This window comes from Labeo rohita, chromosome 18 (assembly GCF_022985175.1).
Source record: "Labeo rohita strain BAU-BD-2019 chromosome 18, IGBB_LRoh.1.0, whole genome shotgun sequence".
NCBI classification, from domain to species: Eukaryota; Metazoa; Chordata; class Actinopteri; order Cypriniformes; family Cyprinidae; genus Labeo; species Labeo rohita.
The window spans coordinates 13340933-13367877 of record NC_066886.1 but is presented as its reverse complement, the minus strand read 5'-3'; the positions used below and the strand labels follow the sequence as shown (position 1 = coordinate 13367877).

Genomic DNA, 26945 nt, shown 5'->3' with positions numbered 1-26945 from the left:
GAAGCATTTTATAAACTAGGTAGAAATAGAATAGCTTAATTTCATTAGTAACATTTCATTAAGTTATATTTTGAACTAGCCACACCCGTATTCCTCTATCCTAAGGCTTTTCAAACTGTTCCTGGAGGCTGAATGTGGTGTTAGATGAGGATGATAATGATTACAAAATGTTTAGATATGTGGGTCCCCAGGACATGGATTGAAACCCACTGGAATAATCTACTCGTTCGACCTGGGGGCAGAGAGAACCCATCAATTAAAAATTTGTTCCAGGCTACAGAAATTAGGCGATGACCTAAATGATACTCAAACTCAAAAGGATGATTAGACTGTGGGATGATATGATCAGTGGTTGGTCACACTGTATTGCATTATGGGGGCCAAGCACCAGCAAACCTGAAAAACTACTGAAAATAAGCCCAGAATAAACCGTTTTATGTGGAAACAAGCCTATAGTTCTACACATTCCCCTCCCTTTACATGTTTGTTTCTTTATTGTAATTCAGTTTCTTTACAATAATGAAAAAACACGTTCATAAGGTAGAACTGACCTTAAAAATGATAGATACCAATGTAATTTTATGGTATTGAAGATAAAAGGTTGATAGTTAACATGCAACTATAAATACAGTTTAAGTCAAAAGTGTACATACACCTTGCAATCTGCAAAATGTTAATTATTTTTACTAAAATAAGAGGGATCATACAAAATGCATGTTATTTTTTATTTAATACTGACCTGAATAAGATATAAAAGACATTTTTATATAGCCCACAAGAGAAAATAGTAGTTGAATTTATAAAAATGACCCTGTTCAAAAGGTTTTTTTTTAGTAATACTTGTTCATGAGTCCCTTGTTTGTCCTGAACAGTTAAACTGCCTGCTGTTCTTCAGAAAAATCCTTCAGGTCCCATGAATTCTTTGGTTTTCAGCATTTTTGTGTATTTGAACCTTTTCCAACAATGACTGTATGATTTTGAGATCCATCTTTTCAATGTGCAACTATTACAGAAGATACAAATGCTCACTGATGCTCCAGAAGGAAAAACTATGCATTATGAGCAAGGGGGTGAAAACTTTTGAACAGAATGAAGATGTGTACATTTTTCTTATTTTGCCTAAATATCATGTATTTTTTCAGTTAGTGTGTAATATTCTGCAAGGTGTATGTAAACTTTTGACTTCAACTGTACATCTAATAATGACACCAGACAAAAGTATCTTGAAAATGAGTTTTATAGTTTTCAAGTACTTAAAACAGTTAAATAAAAACAAGTCCCAGAATATACAGAGTGAACAGTATGCCCCCAGATTATGTATACATCCTACATTGTTACTGTCATGATGCTCTTAAGAGTCAGTTTGTAAGCTTGAGACCATAGGAGTTTTGTGATCATTAGGATAAGAAGCGGACAGCTTCTTAAAAGCCCACAGATGGCAGACCTTTGACACTACAGAATGTGAAGTATATAATGAAAGAAAAGATAGAAAAAAGGTACAAATAAAAATAGCCTAATATGGCAGCTGCCTACTTATAGGATCAACAATGGAAACACAAACAACAGCTTTGAATACCTTAGCATTTTTTTTTTGTTTTTATCATTTTTAGGCAGAGCACAAAATGCACACGAAGCCACAAAGTCAATTAGGTGTACTGAATACCACAATGAGCATGACTCAGGAAAACAGATTCTTGATTGATGAGGTTTCAGTACAACTTATCTCTTGAGGACTTTTATCCGTAGGCACGCTTCTCTATGGACTTCCAAGGTCACACAAAAAGGGTCTGACGTTCACAGAATAAGAATTCAATCGTCCAGTATCTTAATGGACCAGCACCAGGCCACCACAATGAGCACCACGGCCTTCCACGGCCAAAAAATCAGACACATGATAAAAAGTATTTTGATACAAAAGAAGTGGAGAGATCTGTATAAATTTGAGCTCCTCTGCACGTTTGTTTGCTCAACGATTCCCTTTAGCCACATCAAGCTGAGGAGAGAGACGCATGTGATTCTTGTGCATGGGAACACTGTTGTCGAAATATGACGCGTCAACCTTTTGAGGTGAACCATGCATATGTTTCCCAAGTGGATTAACGTCTTGCAAACAAAGCAGAGAAGGTTTATGGAATAAAATGGTTAAGCTGGACAGAATGCTAACGAACATCTGCACATTATCAGACTCGGATAGATTCATACGTAACCTGTACACTTTCTACAATATTTATATTCATAGTGAGGAAACGATAAAGAAGTGCCATCACTAAAAGGTAAAGAAAGATATTTTGCCATGATTTAATTGTACATTTGCATTTTCTATTTAAATTACATATGTTCAAAATGAACATGATTGGAACAATGGATATTTACACAGCTTATGCATTGAGTCTGAGGGACTGATCTTCTCGTCGTCTGGAGGAAATGTCAATGTCTATGGAATCTTTGCCCACGATGAGGCGCAGGCGTTTTGCTGGTGGGAGCGGGATGAAATCATCCTCGTTATCAAAGTAGTCCTCTTCTTCATCCTCCGAGGACAGCGATTCCACATCCATGCTCTGACCTACCTGAGCGCCCGCCTTGTGATCCAGAACATCCCCCAAGGTGACGTCCTCCGGGTAGGTGCGATGCAAACCCGTGCCGTCCTCCTCCCGCTTCAGCTGGATCTTCAGCTTGGTGGAGCTGCTGTGGGGGCCGTGGCTGAAGCCGTTGTTCAGTTTGGCCACGTACGAGCTGCTCCGGTCCTTCTCGTGCTCTTTGCTGAACTTGATGCTGATCTTGGATGAGCTGGAGGAGTTGTTCTCTCTGCCCTCGTTCTTACTGCTGCTGCTGTCTCGACGCCGGCGTAGTGTTATCTTGGGGATGCCTGAGTTGTTCTGCAGAATCAGCTGGGCGTCATAGCGCGTGATCTGCCGCTTCTTCTTGCCCTTGCCTCGGCGCAGGGCCTTGCTGCTTTTAGCCGAGCCGTTGTAGTGCTGGTGGCGGTCCGGCAGGCCGAGCACCACCTTCCCACAGTCTGCTACATCTGCGGCCCGAACCGCGTGCCGCAGGTCGGGCACGCCCTCCTGGAGGAAGGACTCGCCGTAGGAGCCGGAGTCTTCCTGTTTTATCGTCCTCCTGCGTCTGGGACACGTCCCTTTCTTAGGACAGCTGGTCTCCAAACTAGGCGTGTTCATCTGGTGCCCTGGTGTCACGGGGATGAGCTCTCCGGGCTCAGACTTAAGGACTACGCCCGGGCTAGATGGCTGATCTGATGCCTGCGTGTCGTCAGCCCCCTGAGCACCGAGAGAGGTCCTCGTGGACCTACGAGTTCTGTAAGGGCAAAGTATGCTGTCCTTGCACGGGGAAGCACCCTTCGAAGAGCTCTGATTGTTTTCGGATGGGCGCGCTACACCGCCTTTGCCTCCGGAGCCGTGTCTATCTGTGTCTCGTCTGGAGGGCTCCTTGAGATTCCCGCTAGCGCTCACTCTGCTAGATTTCGTCCATACGCCTCGACACCGTCGTCTTCCTTTAGGCAAAGGCTGTGTGGGCTTTGACTTAAGTCTCTTTGGTAAACTTGAAATATTCGTTTGACTTCGTTTCGAGGATGAGGTAGAAGAAGGAGTGCTTGACAGAGTTTGCCTTGTTACAGCTTTAGCTTCGCCGTGCTTTTTGACACAGGACTGCGAAGTCCTCTTGCGTAATGCTGGAAAAAATGAAGGGAAGAGAAATGATGAGCTTGAGCTGTAATGGCATTATCAGTAACAAAGGTCTAGTATTACAGGTCTCTCACTTGTTTGTACAGTGGTTGGTTCCTGAGAGTCTGCCTCGGCATTGGAGCTGACAGACTGGCTGTCAGAGTTCCTGCAACTTTCGCCCAGCTTCTTCAGTCTGTTCAGACGCTTGTCTGTCTCTCTGAGGCCGTACTTGCTATTGATCACTGGAGTCTCCACAGGCAAGCCTGCTTTCGACTTAAAAGCTCCAGTTCCACGTCTAACAAAAAAAAAATCATTTCTAATAAACTGAAGATATTTGGAGCAAATATGTATTAGCAAATAATAAATAGTTTAATATTGACATTCAAACTTAAATGATCAACTTCAATATTAACAAGCTATTATTAAATATTTCATTTGAAATTAATATTTGAAGCAAATAAATACAAATATTGAATGTTGATAATTTACTGTCCCCAATGTCAGCTAAGATGTTTATGTCTTTCTTTCATCAGTCGAAAGAAATTACGGTTTTTGAGGAAAACATTCCAGGATTTTTCTCCATTTAGCATCTACGACTTCACGCATTTAACAATCATTTGGAAAAGTCATGCTTGGTTAGTTCTTTGCCTGTGTACTCCAGTGCAAAAAGGTCTCATTTTCATCCAACATAGTTGCTTTTTTGGGATAGTTGGGATTGCGTAGAGCCCCTTGAAGCTGCAATGTAACTACAATTTGGATCTTCAACCCGCTGATCCCAATTGAAGTCCACTATATGGAGGAAATCCTAGAATGTTTTCCTCAAAAACCTTAATTTCTTTTCGACTAAAGAAAGAAAGACATTTTAGATGACACAGGGGTTAAATTATCAGATAATCTAAATTCTGAGTTGAGCTAACCCTTTATTATTTTTTTAAGGGGGGCTTTTTTGGGCCTTTAATGAACAGGACAGTAGAGAGATGACAGGAGTCCTGGGCGAAGAGAGGGGAGCAGTATCGGCAAAAGACCTCGAGACGGGATTCGAACTCGGGTCGCTGCGAGCACAGTTGTGCTATATGTCGGCGCACTAACCACAAGGCTATAACAATTTTATATTATATCAATATTACATTTAATATTATTAAATATAATTCCAATTTAAAATTAGTAACAATATTATCGATATCATGGTATCACGATAGCAAAACAATTTTATCATGGTCACGTGATGATACGAAAAGATATAGGTCTTCCAGCCAAAAAAAAGTGTAGGTTTTTAAAACAATCTAACATAGAAGGTCTTTAAAGTTGTGTTTTGGGCCATAATGCTTTAGCACAGTATGTGTCAAACGAACTAAAACCGAAAGTACAATATCCTTTTATCAAGTCTGCTTTCGCTGCGTGTTTTAAAGTGAAGCGCGCACATCGTTTAGATAGAAGTATTTAGCTTTAAAATGTAAAATTTACATTTTTTTCAAGTCTTACTTTTTTTCTTTTTTTTTTTTTAAATATGCCAATATCTTATTGTGGACTTCATATTATATGCATATCGTCAGATTTTGATATTGTTACATCCCTAGTAGTATTTAATAATTAAGTTTTATACTTACGTATTATACAATACTGCTATTATTTTTATATTACATTTAACAAGAACAAATTAAAATAAACATTTAAATATTTAGAACAAATAAATGTTTAAACTACTTTTTGAGCATTTTTTTTTAAAGAACTGCATGTCGTAATCATTTATAAATGACTTTTCCATACAAAATGTTGTTATATTCATTCATTCCTAACTGCTGAATTGAAAGAAGCATGATTATAGGCATGCAGCATATGATACCTTTCACAAGTATAGCATTCACAGAATTCATTGTTTTCTCCAAAGAATCCATCTCCATAGTAACAGGAGATCTCTTCCCCCGGTTCAATGTCCCGCAAAACCTTCACACAGGCGGTATCTCGGCCTGTTGACACAAACTGTAACAAACACCACACATCAGCAAAATGTAATTTTCCATTTCTTGGTTAGTCTTCATTTTATAGAAAGCAGAGTCCAGCCTCATATACACTTACCTTGCAATTTGGCCGGCAATCTGTAAAAACAATAAACACCTTTAATTTACTACCAAAAGATACCTCATTAAAATTACATCATTTATTGATTTGGTGTGACTGTTCATACCATGGTTAATAAAAGCCGCAGGCCCAAGCCAGAGTTGCGCGCAGTTTTTGCGTGTGGAGTACATGACACTGAAATCATTCTCTCCATGTCGAAGCAACATCCTCTCTTCACTGGGAGACAACTCAGCAATGCACCCCACAAGATGTTCGATTTTATCGTTCCTCTTCCTGTAATGTGGGCAGCAAAAATATATGATGAAAACTAGCAGCAAATGAAGTTGATGATTGACAGATTACATAAAAATGTTAGCTCACCAATCTTTTGTTGCTACAATTTTGGCTCCATTTTGCTCAGAGGAGTAGCGATTGCAAGGAAGGATCTCAAAGCCGCTGTCTGAAGCAAACATGCGTAGGTAAACAAACACCTGCCAGGACATGAGAGGAAAAGAAATTGCATAAATAAGCAAATATGTTTACACAAACTGTTTATTTAATATTAATATTGTAACAACAAACATTAATAATAAATGTATAATCAAATATAAACAAGCTTTTAATATTTAAATATTGCATTTCGTATTAATATGTATAAACAATTTTAATTAAATTAAGTCAATTAATTTATAAGTAGTACAATTTTAAATTATAATTTTATCATTAAATATGAAATACTATTAATATTTAAACATAAAATATGGAATTTAATTAATATTTAAACATTTGAAGCAAACAAATTATTATAAAATGTTAATATTCATTTTATGCACAATATTCAACTTAATTTTTTAAATATTTAATTTAACATTTAATTCTAAATAGCTAATTTGGACCAAATATGTAAATACAAATAGTAGAATTTTAATGATTAATTTTATCATTAAATATTAAATAAGAATATTAATAACTTAATTTTTAAAAAATATTTCATTTAATATTCACTACTAAACATTTACTTGGAGCAAATATGTAAAATATAGATAGTAAAATTAAAATAATTTTATCATTAAATATTAAATAAAAATATTAATAAACAATTTTTTAAAACATTTAATATTTACTACCAAACATTTAATTGGAGCAAATATTTAAAATACAAACAGTAAAATTTTAAATATTAATTTATCATTACATATTAAATATACTATATTAATATTTAAATATTAATTATGACATTTAAAATTTATATTTAAATTTTTAAAGCAAGCAAACAAATACTACTATTAAATGTTAATATTCCTTTTATTAAATGTTAATATTCCTTTTATGAATAACTATTACATTTTTATATTTAATGTAATATTTAATACTAAACATTTGATTTGGAGCAAATATGTAAAAATAATGACAAAAATTATGTAGATCTGCCAGGACCTGAGATTGAAATAAATGGGTCATCATAAATCTTTCAAAATGTATAATTTACATGCGCTTTGAAGAGCTTTTCTTGGGACTTGGTCTTGTTGAGAAAGTGATGTCTCGTCCAGTCGCCAGAAGTCAAAGCCTGAAAAGCTTTTTCCAGGTTGTCATGCTTCTTAAAAAGCTCGATCACTTCCCTCAGCTCCCCTTGCCGACCTTTAATAGGTCGAAACCTAAAAAGAAGCATCAAATTATAATAAAAGACAAGCTTCTTGACTGCAGACACTGAGAATTTGAATTTAACAAACCAGAAACAAACCTGGTGTTCATCTTGTGGGTCTGGAAGCCAAGGTAAGGATCCAGGATCAAACTGGTGCTCAGATCATCATATTCACACAACTCCTTGGCCGTCATTCCCGATGAGGGGACATGGCGCCTTTCTACCTCCGGGGGCACCCCACCACAACCTGTTAGAGGATTCAGCATGAATAACCATAGAGAACAGCACTAAGACACCGCATTAGTTTTAGAAAAATCAAATAAACTCTGATGGTTTTGGAAGGAACTTACGTCGACTGCATCTTCTACCACTCGGGGAGCCCTTGCTTTGACGAAGATGGGCTCTCTGTGTGTTTTGCAGCCTGGACTTGCTTACGGGCTGATTACTGGAGAACCTGCTGCCATGTCTCCTGCCATTCAGCACCATGTTCTTGGATTCTCCCATCTACTTCATACCAGCTGGCGGTCTGGAGAAGGCGCATTGAGCTTCTGTGTGCTTCTGAGAAACCATTCAACAAGGAGACAGCAGAAACCACTGGGCTGAAGCCTGGTCTGTCGTCTTTTCTGTGCCAGGATACTCCGAATCAAACTTCACGTGTTATTTCACCTACATAAAATAATACAACAACATTATATCATGCCTATCAAACACATACATGTATTCTATCAATATCTGAACAGAAATTCAACATGCAGAATAGTGGCTGAATTCATGATCAGCATGCAATTAATTAGAAAAAAATGTGAGATGATTACTTTTCAAATATTCTTTAGTATAGAGCGCCACTCCCTGGATGCTACTGGAAATAACAAAACCTGCCTTCGATTAAACTACAAACCTTGAATTCACAATCGAGATTGTCTTGCAAATAATCCCACATCGACTCATGTTTAATAAAATTAATTTTAGACATCGAACATGTTTAATAACTTAGATTATCATACTTCTCCAATAAGACTAAAACACTCCCATGTAAGCGACGGTGTATTTAAATCCCAATGTAAACCACATTAACACGCCGATTTAAGTATTAGCCCTTAGTATTACTGCTTACTAAGCCCAAACGCAATGTTGAGGTGATATAATGACTTTAAAGTGTTAATGCAACAAGTTAGGTCGCTTATTATGAGGCTAACAGCCTAAATTAGCAGGTAAAGTAAACATTCGGTGAACGCTAACTATCTTAGCGTCGAGCTAACAAAACAATGAGGCTTGCCGAACCGGCAGAGCAAAGATATCTAAAACAGAGCTCCTGACGGATACTCCAGCACTGTAATAATAAACATAAGGACATGATTGCACCTCATACATTTTATTTCTGGGACTATTTTTAAACATACTGACATTAACCGATAATAAAATGAGTATCACACTGGGCCTAACCGTGCAGCTAACTGCGAGATTGCTAGGCGACACCCGGAAAAGCCCTGAGCAGGAGGGATCTCGGTTAGCATATCCACGCAGTACGCTAAATACTCACTTTATTCCCTTCTGCGTTCAGGTTTGTCCATCAGCAAAGTCCAACGCAATCCAAAAATGTCATATTGCCAAAAATTGACCGAAAATATTACATTAAAATTCAAGATGGCGTCCGTTTCCAGATCAACAGAGACGACAGGACAACCGAGCCGCCTCGGAAAGAAATAGACCCAAAATGTTTGAATTATCGGCGCTAATTTGACGCTCGCTCCTTCTTTCTACCTTCTAAACTGTCCAGATAATACCGTCGCACAAAGAAAAGATGGCTGGATGGTGATCAAGCGCTATAAACGCCTCGACAAACTCAGATGTATACAAAGACAGCGTTGTTGTTGTACCCCTTTAAATGTGCACTTGCGGCTCAGTGCGCTTGTGTTTCCGTGGAGCAGCAACAGCATCCCACCGCACCATCGCCTCTCACAAATGTACACTTTTCTGCTTTAAACTTTATTCTAGCAACTTCTAAGACAAATAGCATATGCATGTATGCGGGACAGCAAAAAAGAAATATTTTGTAAGTCGTGTGCACATGTAGAGAAATGATACTTTAATTATAAGCTATAATAAATGTGTTGCAAAACCTCTCTCATAATTTCTTTTGTATTGAAACTTTTCTGAAATATGTAAATATTTATATATTTTTCAGTATACACCAATTATCCTGGTTTTAGTTTTATCCAGGTATCTAACAAATAACTTTTTAGTAATGGAAATACTGAATATTGTGCCACAAGTTTGTTTTGAATCATGAGGTTTTGAGAGTTGAGCTCTTAAGTTTCTTTTTTAAAAACAACTAGACAAAATAAAACAACAAATTGACATAAAAACGTGCACTGAGTCAAGATTTTTAATGTTTTGTAAATAATTATCTTCTGCTCTCTTCAGTTTATTTGATCCAAAGTACAGCAAAAGTAAATTGTGAAGTATTTTTACTATTTAAAATATCTGCTTTCTATTTGAATATATTTTCAAATGTAATTTATTTCTGTGATCAAAGCTAAATTTACAGCATCATTACTCCAGTCTTCAGTGTCACATGATCCTGCAGAAATCATTCTAATATGCCGATTTGCTGTTTAAGAAACATTTTTATTATTATTATCAATATTTAAAACAGTTGAGTAGATTTTTTTTAGATCCAAATATCAGCAGAAATAAAAAGCTTTTGTAACATTATACACTATATCATTCTAAAGCTTGGAGTATTTTTCTTCTTCTTCTTCTTGAGGAAAGAAATTATAATATTTTTTATTTTTATTTAGCAAAGATGCTTTAAATTGATCAAAAGAGATAAAGACAATATAATGTTACAAAAAATTCTTTTTCAGATAAATGCTGTTCTACTTTCTATTCATCAAAGAAACCTGAAAAAAATTTACTTAGCTGTTTCAACATAATATTATTATTAATAATAATAACAATAATAATTTATAATAGGCCTATTAGATAATAATAATAGTTTGTGAAAGTATTCAGGTTACACAGAAAATATTTATAAAAAAAAAAAAATCCTATAAAGGGGTTTATTTTTCAGAGCCAGTAAGACTGTAAACTACTGTAAACCGTTGTTTAAAATCAGGGATTTCTATGTTTTTCATTGTCGAGCAAAGTTTGCTTGTAATAAACAGTTTTTAAGAAAACAACATTTTTAATTTACAGGTAAAGTATTGATCTTTTAAATAAAAATTGTCAGCCAGTGTCAGATATTTGTTTAAAAAGAAGAAAAATATGAATTTAGAAAGATACTTAAGATCTAGATATATTTTAATACTTAATTTGTTATATGTATTTGACATGAGAAGCCAAGTCTTGTTGCACATCAGTCACAGAACAAAAATGACTGGGATACACAAAACAGTTTCTTTCACGAATCAAACTGAAAAGTACGTGTAAAATCAGAAATGCCAACTAATAATTTGACTGTAAAACTATTGCAGTTCTATCAACACACTCACAAAACAGAAGTGGCTTTAATAAATAAGGAAAAAAAATCAATTTAATATATCCGGAAACAGTAAACTGAAAGGAACTTTGTTTACAGTAAATGTAAAACATATTTTGGTTCTAAACGACGTTTTTGTTTGAGTTGAATTGTGGTGGATGTACCAAACTGAACATGAAATGATACACGCATTGAACAGGGATGTGCCTACATGCGGCTTCTCTGAAACGTTCATAGCACGCCGGGACAACGGGATGACGTCAAAGAACAGCTGAAACGGCGATTTAAACCCTTTCACTGAATCGAACTGTTCAAAAGAACCGATTCGCCGAAATGATTCGGACTTCTCATCACCAGTCTGTGTGATGTGTCAATGCGTTACCAGATACACGCTGTAAATTACATTTTAGATATGATGTTCGTCATTAATAATATCGACAAGCGTGAAATATTTGTTATGAACAAAAGCGGTGATGAGGAAATGTGATAAAATGACTCCCCTGTCGATAGATGCGGAACTAATGACAGCAGAAATCGAAAAGCATGTTGAGCCTTGTCCTTGGATCAGCTCTTTCAATCTGACTCATCGACAGAAACATCTACAGAGCTGTTCCCGAATCAGCCGTAAACACCCAAGGCTGTAGCACGCACATTGATGATGTCATTTGCCGAGAACAACAACAGCCTCTCACAGGGATTCTCAGCACAGCTTAGCCGCTTAGTTTGCTCCAAAGTGCTGAGTAATTCGCTCTAAATAAAACGCTTTTTTGAAGTAAAAGCTCAGTCGGGCCATCACGATACTTTGAGTGAAATTGCTTAACTGAGCGAACTTTAGAACTGAAGATATTTCCCAGCTATCGCTACAAGATGTCAGGCCGCGGTGACAAGCTAACGACGCGCTACTAGCTGGCTCTGCAAGTTTGTGCATTTTTTTTTAATATTGCACGCATTATTTCTTCCACCACCCTCTCTGAGCAAAGTAGTATAGTATATTTGCGAATAATATCAACTTGACATCTAAGAAATCTGCTGGTATGTTAAAGGTAAGTTATCATAAGTGTTTCCATATTGTTTACTAACTAAACTTAGAAATATATAAAATGCAGATTTATTACTTAATGTGTTTTATGCATAAGATGCTTTGTCTAGTTTAACTTATAATGATATTTAGTTGTAAAAAAAATTGCTTAATTCGGTTTACAAACTTGGTGTGAACATTTTCTTTCACGAATCGAATTGAATCAGTTACAACGGTGCCCAAGTTAAATGAATTATTCAGACATAAATTTTAGAATGAAGAACCTTCGGACATTAAAATGTTTTAATACTGCATTTGTTTAACAGTGTTTTCACTACGTGTCATTAATCGGCCATATAGGTGGCGCTAAACGTAAACAATGGCACTTAGCCAAACGAAACTCGCATGTTTTGCTAATTATTGCTGCTGAAAATGGTCAATTATTGTCATGTTTTGGGCTGTACTAATTGGTCAGACCAGGACAAACATTTGGAGTACTACAGACTGCCAACAATTATAACAAATCAAAGAGAAGAGTGCAAAAAAACTGAGGAACAAAAGGCGTTTGTGGTTAGCCAAACTGAACCAGGATTTCCAGGGCAAAAATTTAGACAACATTCATATTTATTTTTATCATTTCCGGTCAGGTAGGTGAAATATTAGGCTAATGTCCTAATTAATACTACTCAAACATATCTTTACCACCTATTAACTTTAGTTTGTCAAAATGTTGTGTCCTTTCCTGCTTACTATATTTTTCTATATGATTTAGCAGCAGCCATATGTTTTTTCTGTGATTTAGAAAGTGTAAAGTAGCAGAACAACATATTCAGTAGTACGTTAACCATGCAGTCCATGCTGTTGTTTACATCTGAGTATTGCCAGTATGGCCACACAACAAAATATGTCCTGCACAAATAAAATTGAATCAATTACAGTGGTTCGTGAGTTATCTGATTCAATAAGATTGCAACTTTCTGACATTAATCACATAATGAACAACTTGCAGACAGTGTTTACTGTTGGGATGCACGATATAAGTGACATTTTTGTTTTCTCCAAGGTGCAGTCAAACGTCTCTCAGTGAGAGAGCAAGACAAAAGGATGATCTTGAAGATCTAATCACGCACTGACAGAATCATGCCTCAACGGAAGAGAGCCCTTGTTCCCGTTAATACAAGAAGATGGGTTAAAGCTGATGAAGATTACTTCCCTTTCAACTCCCTACCAGTGGAATGTCAGCTCCATGTGCTGTCATTCCTCAGTGAGGTGGACAAATGCAACTCTGCGCTTGTGTGCGCGAGCTGGAGCTGCTTAGTGCGCTCCGGAAAGCTCTGGAGAGTTGCAGACTATTCCCGCCGTGGGGTGTTTCATCTGGGCCAGGAAGGTCTGCTCGTCTCCAACCGAGAGTTTGAGCGCTGGAAGTCTTGGGTTCACCATTACACCCATCATCTTATATCCCGAGGGGCTAGTTTAGTCACTCTGAAGGCCAGTTTTGATCTAGGGGACCAGTGCAATAAATGGGGAGAGCTCCTGTCGCATCTTCTGGAGAACGTGCATTGCCGGGATCTGAGTCATTTAGACTTGAACTGGACATTTACGCTGCTGGAGCCTCTTGACCTTCGCGTCCACACCAGTTCTAGTTCTCATCAAGACAATATTACCAAAATGGACCAGGTTAATAACTTTCAAATTCTTATGGCCAGACTCGTCCACAGCTGTCCCAGGATTACCAAAATGCGCCTGCACTTCGACTGGTCTGAGACGTCAGTTTCACTGATCACTCAGTTTCAACACCTCCGGATTTTGGAATTGAAGTACTTTTGGGTATTCAAAGGAGTCAGTCCGAACACTTTACAGACGCTGACCAAATCGCTGCCTAATCTGAAATCCCTCACTCTCCATGTTCTCGTTCCACTGCGGAATTTAGGCATCTCGTACACCCTTGAATCCCTTTCGCTTGAGTTCCTAGATGTGTCGCCCAGTCGAGGTCTGGTCTTCTCCTGCCTCAACCTCCCAGCGCTACGAGAGCTGAGGGCCAAAAAGATAGTTCGGGGCATTACTCTGGACCGCCGGACTCGGCTACGGATTCAGAGCCGGTGGCCCTGCTTGTATCAGGTCTTACGTGAAGGAACGCCCAAACTTCAGGCTCTTAACAATGAAAGACTCCTTCCCAACTGGAAAGAGCAGAGTTACCGAGAGCTGACGTCAATCCTCCAGCAGTCTTGCTACTGTCTTCAGCATTTAGACAGTTGGCTCTGGTGAAGTCAAGACTTCAACAATTACAGGCCACACGTAAAGGGACACAGCCACATCCTGAAGAAAACCATGTAGGAAAATTAGAAGGACCAAAATACAATCAGATAACACACTTCTGCTGATCTCTAATTAAAAATATTTAAAGCTGTAATTGAATTATACATCGCCCACCTTTTGCTATCAAACAACTGGATTAAATTGCAATATATTTCCAGATTCTTAACTAGATAATTATGCTTAAAAAGAGTGTTGTGCTATGAAGGTTTATGTTCCAGGCTGAGGTGTGTGCATTTTTTAGGAGCTTAGGTGAATTCAGAAAAATTGTTCTATTGTCTAAGGATAAAGCGGATTTTGGTAATGGAGTGTGGATTGCTTTGAAAAGAACTTTAATTCCTTAAAACATTTCAGTCCTTGTGTGTTTCAGTAGGAATCGTCAAAAAATAGAGGGTTCTTTTGCCTTTATCTGTGTGTGTTTTTTTTTTTCGTCTAGATTTTATTTGTGTTTTCAGCTATCTGTGACCAAAAGCTTTGACATTTCGGATAATCTATAATTGAGACAATTCAAACTTTTTCTCTTCCACCAATTTATTTTAATCTTTCTTTCATGAGCTGGAATTTAAATAGAAGGATTTTATTTTTTATCAAGCCTAGGATTGGGTATTTTAAGGATTTTCAGTTGAGTGAAAATATTGTGTCCTTTGAGGCAAATGTCTTACATCGAAAGCACAGTCATTGAGTTTAGTAATGAGAGGAAAACTTGAACTTCTAAGGCATTCTTGACATTATGAGGTGACCAATGAATAAGCATAGATTGACTGAGATCAGATGCTCAGCATTCATGCCAAGCTTAAACATAATATAAACCTTAAAGACATAGTGTGCCTTTATTGACGTTTGTGACCCATGGAGTTTTTCTTTGATTTTATTAAATGAAAATATTGCCTTTAGCCTCGAAAACCAATAGACCAAGTCAAGTAATTTATTTTATTTGCACAGGAGTTTTTCTTTTCTTTTTTTGTGCACTTGCAACCCAGTGGATAAAATATGATTTGTATGCAATATCTCATGCTTGTCCACAGGATGGCAGCCTTTTCAAGCTGTTGTGTTTCTTTCTTTTCACACAGTGGTGCAGTGATAAATGAATTCTGTGTACTGGCTGGAATTGAAACAGCTACAATAAATTGCTATGATTTTACTAAATAACATGTTTGCTGTATTTTAATTTGAAACGGTATATACTAGTCAACATTTGAAGTGGATCAAAACTTTTCATCAAAAGTTGTCCTAAAACCAAAACAATACCCGTTCTTGCCTTAGGACAACTATGATACATTTTTTGGTCCACTTCAAATGTTGACTACTGTATACAGTTGAAGTCAATAGTTTACATACATCTTGCAGAATCTGCAAAATGCTAATTATTTGACCAAAATAAGAGGGATTATACAAAATGCATGTTATTTTTATTTAGTACTTACCTGAATAAGATATTTCTCAAAAAGATGTTTACATATAGTTCACAAGAGAAAATGATAGCTGAATTTGTAAAAATGACGTGTTCAAAAGTTTACATACACGTGATTCTGATCTACAGCGGTTTTTTTTTTTTTTTTTTTTTTGTGGTTTAGTGATAGTTGTTCATGAGTCCCTTGTTTGTCCTGAACAGTTCAGCTGGTCACTGTTCTTCAGAAAAGTCCTTTAGGTCCCACAGATTCTTTGGTTTTTCAGCATTTTTGTGTATTTGAACCCTTTCCAACCATGACTGTATGATTTCTAGATCCATCTTTTTACACTGAGGACAACTGAGGGACTCATATGCAGCTATTACAGAAGGTTCAAACATTCCCTGATGCTTCAGAAAGAAAAACAATGCATTAAGAGCCGGGGGGTGAAAACTTTTGAACGGAATGAAGATGTGTACATTCTTCATATTTTTAATTTAGTACTGCCCTTCATAAGCTACTTGCATGTTTCCTAGAAAACAAAATAAGTTAAATTTACCCTGATCTTCAAATTCAAAAAGTATTCACCCCCCATTTCTTAATGCGTTGTCGTTGTTGTTTTTTTCCTCTCTCTTCTGAAGCATCAGTAAGCAGCCTTGAACATGTCAGTTGCGTTGCTGTCTAAACAGGGTCAGAAAGCTCTAGGATTTCATCAAAAATGTCTGAATTGTGTCCTGAAGATGAATGAAGATCTTATCGATTTGGAATGACATGAAGGTGAGTAATTAATGACAAAACTTTCATTTTTGGATGAACTTTCCTTTTAAAAGGTGAAAGTTTTCTTCAGTGTTTTCTATTTCTTAAAAACAAAAATTTAGAAAAAACTTAAATGAGAGGAAAGTGGGAGCAGGTTAAAAAAATAAGGACGAGAGTCCCCTCCCCCTAACTTTAAGAAAACACACTACAAGCTTAAGTCAAAGACATACTCAGTACAGCAGTAGAAAAGGAAACCAGTCACTGAGTTGTGTTTTTTTTTTGGGTTTTTTTTCCAAGGTCCCAAACAGCTGGATGTCTCATCACTGAGGTCAGCAGGTCTCTGGCAGAACATAAGATGGAGTCAAGAAGATCAGCATGGGATTACTCCACTTGGTTCCGGGGATTAAGAAAAATGTACTTTAACATCTGATGCATCTCTTTTCTCATTTTTTTCTCACCTAAACTGCGTAATAGATAGTATAACTCATTCCAGATGTGGGGCAAAGTACGATGGGGCACAGAAAGATCATCTAAAATACCATCATATTAGTGTTTCTGGCTCATCCATGGTAGTTAATGTGTAATCTCGAGGTGCGCTCTTCTAGGCGTGGTATAGGTGCTTGACGCCTTTGGCAATAGATATATTGTCAAGATTAGAGTCTAAAAACGTACAGCAAGTTCTCCTAGCTCAGTTCATTCTTGGAAGCTTCTCAGAAGGATCAGAAATGGGCAAAGGAACTGGGATTTCCAAGGCCGTGGCTATCGGCATTGGGGTCCTCACCGTTTCTTCTCTTTGTTGTTTAGTGTTGATGGCTGTGATGTACAAAATTCAAATAGATAAATACCCTCCAGTGAATCCACCGCTTCCAAGTAAACCTCCGGTACTTCCAACAGGACTTCCACCGTCTCTTAGACTTCCAGACAATGTGATTCCCGAGAGCTACAAAGTCTTCCTTCAACCGTACTTTTACCCAGCGATAACTAACAACTACACAAACCAATCCTTCGCTTTCACGGGAAACTCAACTGTAAGAATAAAGTGTATGACAGACTCCAAGACTGTCTTTCTTCACGTTCTTGATCTAAACGTGACGACTGTGGAAGTGAGAAAATCGGATTCAAATGTGAAATTATCACTGGGTGGATATAGAATTCATCGGAATGAAAGTAATTTCCTCGAGATCCAGCTCAAAGATGTAATGTCTGGAAATGAGACCTATTATGATATTTTCACCGAATTCGAAGGGGAACTTCAAAATGACTTGACTGGGTTTTATATGAGCCAATACACAGAGAAGGTAAAAGGAGATGAGGATGAAGATGTGGATCAAGAGAGGTAAATCTATTGCTTTAATAAAACATCTATGAAGAAATACAGTAGTCAACATTTGAAGTGGATCAAAAAAGTTAATCAAAGTTGTTCTAAGACAAGAACAGGTATTGTTTTTGTTTTAGGACAACTTCAAATGTTGACTACTGTATATTTTATTATTGTAATATACATACTTTTCCATTCATATTTTCATTTGATATTTTTGGTATTCAAATTTTGCTTTTCAACCTACAGGAACTTGACACTGACATTAATATCAGTCTATGAAATACCTCATATACTTGCATGTACTTGGTCGCACAAATAGTTTTTAAAATTCATTTTTTAAACTTTTTCTTTATCATATTCACCATGGCTATCTCTTGCCAAAGAAACTATTGCCCATGTGTACAATTGCTGTTGTGGATATCACACATTTGTAATGACAAATAACAAATCCAGAACATTTTAATAGAATCACAGTTACTGTTTTGCATTAAAATGTCTCCAAAAACAGATTCCTCCTGAGATTTATGTTGCTCATTTCTTCTCTAAAACCATAAAATCCTCACTGTACATTCGCTGTTGTTTTTACATGTGGATATCACACAGTATTTATGACAAATAACATAAATCCAGAACTGAATTACTGTTGTTCATTTTTATTTACTGTTTTGCATAAAAATGTCTCCACAAACAGATTCCTCGCCACCAGTCTGATGAAACCCACAGACGCCAGGAAAGTGTTTCCGTGCTTTGACGAGCCAGCGCTGAAGGCTGAGTTTGAGATTACTGTTATCCACAGACCTGACACTACTGCCCTGTCCAATCAAAAAGGAGGTTAGGACTCTTAGTTATTATTAGACTTAATCATGACGATTTCTTATAGATATTCTGTGTCTAATACAGATAACAATAAGTCAATCAAAGCAGCAAACAGTTGTGGGTTCTATAAGCAGGACTGTTGCTTATTTGCAAATAAAGTATTTATGTGTAGTACATAACCTCTATTTTTGTTTTAACATTAGCACCAGATACAACAGAAATAGATGGAGAAGAATGGGTTGTGACTACATTTCCGAAGACCCCCATCATGTCAACTTATCTATTGGCTTTGACCGTATCTGATTTTACGTTTGTATCGAAATCTTCTGCTATACGTATAAATGTATGTTTCTTTCATTTTTTTAATTTGAGGCACTTGAGTGCCTGCTTATTTTTTATTTATTTATTTTTTAACATTTCACAAATCTAAAATTTGTATTTCCAAAGATATATGGTCGGAGTGAGGCTATTAATGCTGGCCATGCTGACTACGCACTTGAAATAACAGAGAAGATTCTGAATCACTATCAGAAACTATTTGAATTGAAATACTCACTGGAAAAAATAGGTGAGTTATGGAAAAGAATCCCACTCACTATTTCAATGTGGATTATTTTAATTGCATGCATTAATGCATGTGGATAAAGGTAAACTACTCGTCAAAAGTTTTTGAACAGTAATGTTTTTAAAGAAGTCTCTTCTGTTCACTAAGGCTGCATTTATTTGATCCAAAGTACAGCAAAAACAGTACAATTCTGAAATATGTTTACTATTTAAAATATTGTTTTCTATTTAATGTTTTCTATTTGAATATAATTTAAAATGTAATTTATTCATGTCACATGGTCCTTCAGAAATCATTCTGATATTCTGATTTGCTGCTCAAAAACATTTATTATTATTATTATGTTGAAAAGAGATGAGTAGAATTTTGTCAGGTTTCTTTGATGAATAGAAAGTTTAGAAGAACAGCATTTATTTGTTATAAATGACAAAGGAATAAATTACATTTTAAAATATAACAGATTTTAAAACATTACTGCTTTTGCTGTATTTTGGATCAAATAAATGTAGGCTTGGTGAGCAGAAGAGACTTCTTTAAAAAACATTAAAAATCTTCCTGTTCAAAAACTTTTGACTGTAGTTCAGCCAAAAATGAATAAATGAAAAAATATTAATTTTTTAATCCTCATATTTTTCTAAACCTGTGTTGCTTGAACGTTTCAGTGTTTTTCACTGTAAGCTAAATGGGTTGTCACAAAAGAAAAAAAAAACAATTCCGGTTTGGAACAAGATGAAGGTTAATAAATGACAGAATTTTCACTTGTGTGTGAACTGTCCTAAATTGAACAGAATGAACAAACTAAAATGAGAGCATACAGTCTCAGGGTTCACAAGATCACATACAGATTTTATTTTATTTTTTAACAGACCAGATTGCTTTGCCAGACATCAGTGTTGGAGCAATGGAAAACTGGGGTTTAATTTCCTATCAGGAGTCGGGTCTGCTGATTGATAAAAATATGGCATCGACTTTTGATCAAGAACGGGTGGCCACCCTGATCGCGCACGAATTGGCACATCAGGTAAACATGATAATGTATTACTCATCACTGACTAAAGTTTACATAAAGCTTGACACTTCAGTCAATGTCATTGTTGACCCACATGTGCAGTAATTGAAACGTTGATTCAATTCATGTAACCATGGCATTGTTCAAACAGTAAATTAACACTGTTACCAAATTGCTGAAAAAAAAAAACAGTTAAGGCTGGTTTTAGCTGGTCATCCAGCCTGGTCATCGTAAGTCAGCAGGCTGGTTTTAGAGAGTTTTGGTCACTTCTTTATCTGGTCAGGCTGGGAGACCAGCTGGAACAACCAGCTAAAACTAGCTTGACCAACCTAGCCAGGAGACCAGCTAAAACCAGCTACTTCCAGCTTAAACCAGCCAGGTTTATTTCAGCATACAGAAAAAAAAAAAAAAAAAAAGTTACACTAAGATCCCCAATAATTAACAATATTTTAATATTTTCCGACGGTATAAAGAATATAATAGTATGAAAATATATCCACCTTTTTTATGAACGCGAAAGTATCGTCTGACTGGAGCAGTGCTTTACATTTCCGGTCTCTGGTGTTTAGTCAAATTAACACACTGCGAGCATTTTTGTATTTACTTATACTGAAAAAGTAACAAGTAAGTTAATCTTTTTAACCCCATTTTAACATGGATTTCTATGGAGACCGGAACACGAAAGCACCCAAATGGAAGTTAGAATCCTTCATGGCGCCACTCAACGGTTACTCAGGAAAAAGTTGGATAGGGAGCATTTTTTTATTTTTATTTTGATCAGCCTATTGGCCTTTTCAAAAACGCATTGACAGACAAGACAGAGCAGGTTGCTTTTGCTTTGAAACAAAGCTCTGCTTTCAAATTTTGTCATTTTGTAAGAAACTCAAACAGTAAATAGTGTTTTGTGGCTCTTTAATGTGTCTCCTGTCTGCTTTGTTTGTCAGACGAAATGGCAGATTCTGCATTATTATTGGTCAAATCACCTGTCAATCAAAAATCCCTCAAGTGTCAAGTTTGTAGCATGATATGGTTCATTGTATTTTATTTTTTTGCATTCTGCAATGGATTTTCTTTGCTCTAAATCTACAGAACAAACATTTTTAGATCATCCATTAGAACTTGTGTACCTGTAAATCTTAAATCTTTAACTCATTTTAACATTTCATATCTGTGCTTGATTTCAGTGGTTTGGAAACCTTGTTACCATGCGCTGGTGGAATGATCTATGGCTGAATGAAGGATTTGCGACATACATGTCTTACTTTGGGATGGAAGCTGTTGGCTGGAACTTAGTATGTTTTTGTTAATTCTTTCTTTTTCAGTTGTTGACGACAGCTACTATGGTCATAACTTAATTAAATTATCCTTTGTATCCTCCTCTGATGATATGATTTATTTGTGTTTTCAGAGAGATCTAATTGTTCTCCGAGAAATCCAGACCGCCTTTCAAGTGGATTCCTTAAACTCTTCCCATCCTCTCAGCATGCAGGAAAATTATATTCAAACTTCCTCTGAGATCGTAGCACTTTTTGACGACGTCGCCCACAAAAAGGTTGGCATAAATACATTTCTAAATGTTACAATATAATATTGGACGATAATTGAATTTACAAAATGATCCTTTATGATTATAAGAAACCTTCAAGCTCTGTGCATTTTTTAGGGTGCTGCTGTGTTGAGAATGCTGGCCACATTCATTGGCGATGAGGAAGCGTTTATGAAAGGAATCAAGGTAAACTGCAATGGGGAGAAATGTGTGTTTGTGTGTATACATAAATATACAGTGTGGATCAAAAATTAGAAAACAACCTATAATTTCCTACATTTCATGTCACTGCTTAGTCCTATTTGAAGTTATCCTAACAGGAGTAGAAGGGCCGGTTTTTAAGCATAATTCGTAAATTAATTGTATTCTGAAGCACAGTATAAAAAACTTAAATGAGATATTTATTATTTATTGTTTTTATGTATTATAATATTTTTGTGTATTTATTTAAGGACTCCCTAACTGCTAATTGTATATATTTCAGACATATCTTTCCAAGTTCCAGTTCCAGAATGTTGTGTACAAAGATCTTTGGGAATGCTTGAAACAGGTAAATTAACGACCAATATTCTATTTTCAAGTTGAAATGATATGAGAAAATAATGACAAATATTTCCCACAATTATCAGGAGACATCAAAAGATGTGGAAGCCTTCATGAGCACATGGATTAAGGAAGTGGGGTATCCAGTAGTCACCATTATTACCCAGACAGGGGAGCTGACTCAAGAACAGTTTTTACTAAAGCAATCATGGGGCCATGGGTGAGTTTTAAGAATCAAATAGCTTTTTACAATAGTTATTAAATAATTTATAATACGTAGCACTGAATTTAACCTACAATCAAACAAAAAAGCCATTCTGTTGTAGCATTATAAGTAGTTTCCTTACCCAAACTAATTTTTATTCACTAAAACACTGTTAATTTCTTTCTTAACAGTATTGCATGGCAAGTTGACATCAGATACTTTGTATCTAGTGATTTTGTGGTAAAACAAGATCTACTGAAAGTAAATGGTCCAGGTAAGAAACAGATAAACATTAAAGCATCATTTCAAAATATACAAATAACACCTGCCAAAGCAACAGGAATAAATCTGCATTCGCTTTGTTGCTGTTCACACAGTTCGAAGGCCGCATTTTCAAATTGAAAAGAAAGATGAGTGGCTTCTCGCAAACGTCGACTGCGCTGGCTTTTTCCGCGTCAACTACGATGAAGAAAACTGGAATAAACTTCATATGCAACTTGAGAGAAACCATGAAGTAAGTGTCTTTAATGAAATATTTGTTATTAGCAGTGTTGGGGAAAGTTACTTTTAAAAGTAATGCATTACAATATTGAGTTACTCCCTAAAAATGTAACTAATTACATTACTTAGTTACTTTTTATGGAAAGTGATGTGTTACTTTACTTTTGGGTTACTTTTTAAATCTGGGCAGGACTTCTGGGCTTGTTTGTTTTTAATGTTAAAAGTTCTATTTTTGGCAAATGCAAAAGCCTTTTCACACCAAAACCTTCAGGCTTTGAGAAAAGTGAAGAAAAAAAGAAAAAAAGGAAAACAAATGTTAGTTTATCTAAAGTAATTTTTGCTTATTAGTATGGTTGAATTGCATCATCGAAGGTCGGCAGCAAAGACATCGGTTAATAAAATGGTATTAAATGCATAAAGGATATTTGTATTATTTAACATATTTAATTATTGCAGGTTTGCGTCATATTCTGAGTTGAATTTCAATGTTTTTATTCATTTTGAAGAATAGTGAATCTGTTTTTTGTGAATGAGATGTATTAATGCATGTTCACATTTATTCTAGAACTAACATTTTACTCCTGATTTCTCTCAACATAGGGAAAGGAGAGCTTTTAAGCAATAAATGGGGTAAAGTAACTGGCGTTACTTAATAAAAATAAGTAACTCAGATATTTTCGTCAATTAAAAAGAAATGCGTTACTTTACTAGTTACTTGGAAAAAGTAGTAATATTACGTAACTTGCGTTACTTGTAGTGCGTTACCCCCAACTCTGGTTATTAGTATCCTTTTAAATCAAATTTTAAATAAAGGGAGCGAGTGTATGCAGACGCGTGCTTGGCCAATGCGCTTTTCGGTTGAATATACTTGACATGCACTGTTTCGGTAGAACAAAAACTGTAGTGGCTGAATAAATTAAAAAGAACTCAGGAGTAGCTATATCGCAGTATTAAAGGCAGAGTAGGTGATTTGGTTCAAAAACCCTTTTGTTATGCTGGTTGAAGTTCTCTACACATCATAATAGCAATCATTAAGTGGTCTAAGTGTGTTTATATAATCTGTGGAAGGCTATGACCATAAAATATTTGGCCTGAGGACTACAATAAGCTGTCTTAACTGCCTGTCCATAGCGGCTGTTTTTATGCGCTGCTATTTGTTAGTCGTCCGCCATATTGAAATGTCCGTGAACACTCAAGAGCAAGTTATCAGTGCATGAGCACTGCAGCTAGCTATATGCAAATATGAATGTCTAAATATTCAGTAGAGTTCAGAAGATGCTTTTGCTAAACTAACACAATACAACAATTGGAAGCCATTAGCTAACAAGGCATTTAAAAGGTACTTTAGTTTAAAAACATGCAATATTGAGTTAATACATATTAAAACACAAACCAACATATTCTTTCCTGTGAAAGGATGTCCAGTTTTTTCGTAAATGTAAATCCCGGCAGCTTTTGCAACCATCAGCTGTGCAGGATTGTGGCATCTTCGAATATTCATTGGTTATTATGGTGAATGATGTCTATAGTAGTCAACATTTGAAGTGGATCAAGACATTTCATTAAATTTGTCATAAAACCAAAAAGAATACCTGTACTTGTCTTAGGACAACTTTGATGAACTTTTTTTTGATCCACTTCAAATGTTGACCACTGTAGTTAACCGTTGCAAGATGATGTGGTGGATGTGTGTTCGCTTGATGTAAGTTTGGTCATTTACTGAAAATATCAGTAAATTTACTCAACTGATGCGAACGAAAGTGACTTGAATTCAGTTGTTAAACTGTTATTAATCTATTTTTTAGGTCATTCCACTCATCAACCGAGGGCAACTAATTGATGACGCTTTTAATCTTGCAAGGTACATTTTATCAATTGACCAATTTTGAAGAATTAGCTAATTAACTTATGTATTAACAAGTTATTTTTCTATAGGGCTAGTCGCCTCAACGTTACTATTGCACTAAGTCTAACCAAGTACCTGATAAATGAGACTGAGTATATTCCATGGGAGTCAGCACTAAAAAAACCTGGACCATCTCATCCTCATGTTCGATCGCTCTGAAGTCTACGGTCCAATAACGGTGAGCATAAGGAAACATTTTCTTGAATATGTGCATAACATTGAAAACTATGATACTCAGTATTAACTGTACAAATCTGTCTAGAAATACCTACGCAAGCAAATCACACCACTGTATAAGCACTTTGAGGAGTACACGAAAAATGGAACCATTCCTGAAAAACACACTGACCAGTAAGCATCATTTTTGTCTTGCTTTATATATATATTGTTGGACATCTAGCAATTATGTTTTTTTTCCCCATCAGGTATAACCAAGTGAATGCGATTTCAGTAGCCTGCAGCCATGGCCTTTCTAGTTGCATAACAATGGCTAGCGGTCTATTCAGAGATTACAGGAACGGCACAAATAAGTAAGTTGCGCCTTTAAGATTCAATTAAATTTTTGTCAATTACAGATGCATATATATGAAACATATTGACTTGAATCTATTTTTTTACATTTAGAATTCATCCGAATTTGAGGAAAGAGATCTACTGCAGTGCAATAGCTGCCGGTGATGAAGATGATTGGGAATTTGCTTGGAATGAATACCAAAGAGCCACAGCACCTGCTGAGAAAGACAAACTAAGATACGCATTATCATGTACCAAAGAAATCTGGCTGCTAAACAGGTCAGAGCAGAGATGTGTGCTGTACACCATCTTAAAGCCCATTTTGTTTACTTCATACTCACTGGTGACGTTTGTGATACCACAGATATCTTCAGTACACTCTTGACCCTTCAAAGATTAGAAAGACGGATATGGTTTCTACCATAAACTACATTGCCAAAAACGTCGCTGGCCAACCTCTCGCCTGGGATCTTGTACGTGGCCAATGGTCCTACATCACCCAAGAGTAAGTAATGCTTTTAGGATTTCTTTTAATTAAAGTAATGAAAACTGGAAAGGCAAATCACTGTTGAGTTTATTTATTCAGCAAACATGAGGATGTTTAACTGTCGTTGACCTGAAACCCATCACGAATTATGAAATGTAAATCTTGTAGACGGGAATAGCTACCGCAATCAGGAAGCTATAACACCTAAGTTACATAAAAGCATCAAAGATCGAGAGCAGTTCGTGGTCCAAAGGGTGTCTTCAGCTGATAGCCCTAATTGTATCAAAGGTTTTATGATGTAGTTATCTGGAAGCCATAAATATGTGGACACGTGACTAACCATCATCTTGTTTGAGCAGGTATGGAGTGGGAGTTATATCCTTAGGCAGCCTATTGGATGCTGTGACAAAAAGGTTCTCCACGGACGTTGAACTCGCAGAGGTGCTGTAGTCCAAAATTTAGTTATTCTTTAAATCTGTACTTGGGTTTCCACCATTGATCTTACATAAACAATCCAAATTGTTTCTACACAGCTGAGGCAGCTTCAGAAGGAGCAGGATGAGAACGATCAGGACATCGCAGCTCAAGCTTTGGAGCAGGTCATTGAAAGGACAGAGGCCAATATTGAGTGGGTGAAAGAAAACAAGCAGCTTGTTAAGGATTGGTTCATTGGCGAAATGTAGGATCTTTTAGTTTTTGTAGGCCTGCACAATCACAGCATACGTACGCAGTGGAGCCAATACAATCAAAAACAGATGTAAAGGCGTTCCACAATGAAAGCAACCCCCTCCTGTGGTTCTGAGATGGGTTTGAACAAAAGATGACTTTCACTGGAGAATTATTTGAGCTTTAGAAAAAAAGAACAAAGAATGTGCAATTTTGAAATGGCTGCATAACACATTCCCTGTGCTATGTGGAGTAGTTAATGCCAAATCTATATTGTATACTTGAGAAAAGGCCAAGCATAAATGTTTAGCACAGCTTAATTTATTGCCTTTTCAATGATTTAGTTAAGATGACTCAGTATTGTTTACAGTGATGAAATCACACCTAAGCACATTTAAAAAAGCACTGTTTGTCATTATTTGTATTTGTGTAGTTTAATGTAATTAAAATAAAAAATTACAAAAGGTAGTATTTTAAAATTTTACATTTTATAAAACCACAGCCACAATTTTGATTTAATATAATGTGATGTGT

General features: G+C 36.2%; 3 protein-coding genes across 3 annotated transcripts; 2 read left to right on the top strand and 1 right to left on the bottom strand.

Annotated features, from left to right (window-relative positions):
* Positions 1-1219: 1219 nt before the first annotated feature.
* Positions 1220-9309, bottom strand: kmt5b (lysine methyltransferase 5B). The gene is made up of 10 exons (XM_051135404.1): positions 8918-9309; positions 7728-8043; positions 7477-7624; positions 7225-7390; positions 6117-6226; positions 5863-6029; positions 5754-5773; positions 5521-5657; positions 3773-3972; positions 1220-3685 (listed from the first exon to the last, which is right to left on the bottom strand). The coding sequence occupies exons 2-10, from the start codon at positions 7879-7881 to the stop codon at positions 2379-2381; spliced, it is 2409 nt and encodes an 802-aa protein (XP_050991361.1). The 5' UTR covers positions 7882-8043; positions 8918-9309; the 3' UTR covers positions 1220-2378.
* A 1890-nt stretch (positions 9310-11199) lies between these two features.
* Positions 11200-14597, top strand: si:dkey-12e7.1 (uncharacterized protein LOC557553 homolog). Its single transcript, XM_051135795.1, has 2 exons — positions 11200-11901; positions 12940-14597. Exon 2 carries the CDS (start codon positions 13017-13019, stop codon positions 14139-14141), a length of 1125 nt encoding a protein of 374 aa, XP_050991752.1. The 5' UTR covers positions 11200-11901; positions 12940-13016; the 3' UTR covers positions 14142-14597.
* Positions 14598-16623: 2026 nt separating this feature from the next.
* Positions 16624-26894, top strand: anpeplb (alanyl (membrane) aminopeptidase-like b). Its single transcript, XM_051135486.1, is given in 21 exon segments — positions 16624-17669; positions 18346-18485; positions 18674-18813; positions 18918-19038; positions 19902-20056; positions 21229-21336; positions 21453-21596; positions 21708-21776; positions 22075-22140; positions 22220-22353; positions 22530-22612; positions 22716-22852; positions 24645-24700; positions 24775-24862; positions 24864-24923; positions 25008-25096; positions 25171-25275; positions 25370-25537; positions 25623-25763; positions 26105-26186; positions 26279-26894. Coding segments are annotated over 21 exon segments (2847 nt in total). The 5' UTR covers positions 16624-17058; the 3' UTR covers positions 26429-26894.
* Positions 26895-26945: the final 51 nt, after the last annotated feature.

Excerpts from the sequence above, each read along its gene's own strand:
- kmt5b (XM_051135404.1), bottom strand. The coding sequence starts at position 7,881 with ATGGGAGAATCCAAGAACATGGTGCTGAATGGCAGGAGACATGGCAGC. Across the intron at positions 7,625-7,727 it reads TGGTAGAAGATGCAGTCGAC|GTTGTGGTGGGGTGCCCCCG; the intron begins GTAAGTTCCTTC and ends ATCCTCTAACAG. Across the intron at positions 6,227-7,224 it reads AAAAGCTCTTCAAAGCGCAT|GTGTTTGTTTACCTACGCAT; the intron begins GTAAATTATACA and ends ATGTCCTGGCAG.
- si:dkey-12e7.1 (XM_051135795.1), top strand. The coding sequence starts at position 13,017 with ATGCCTCAACGGAAGAGAGCCCTTGTTCCCGTTAATACAAGAAGATGG.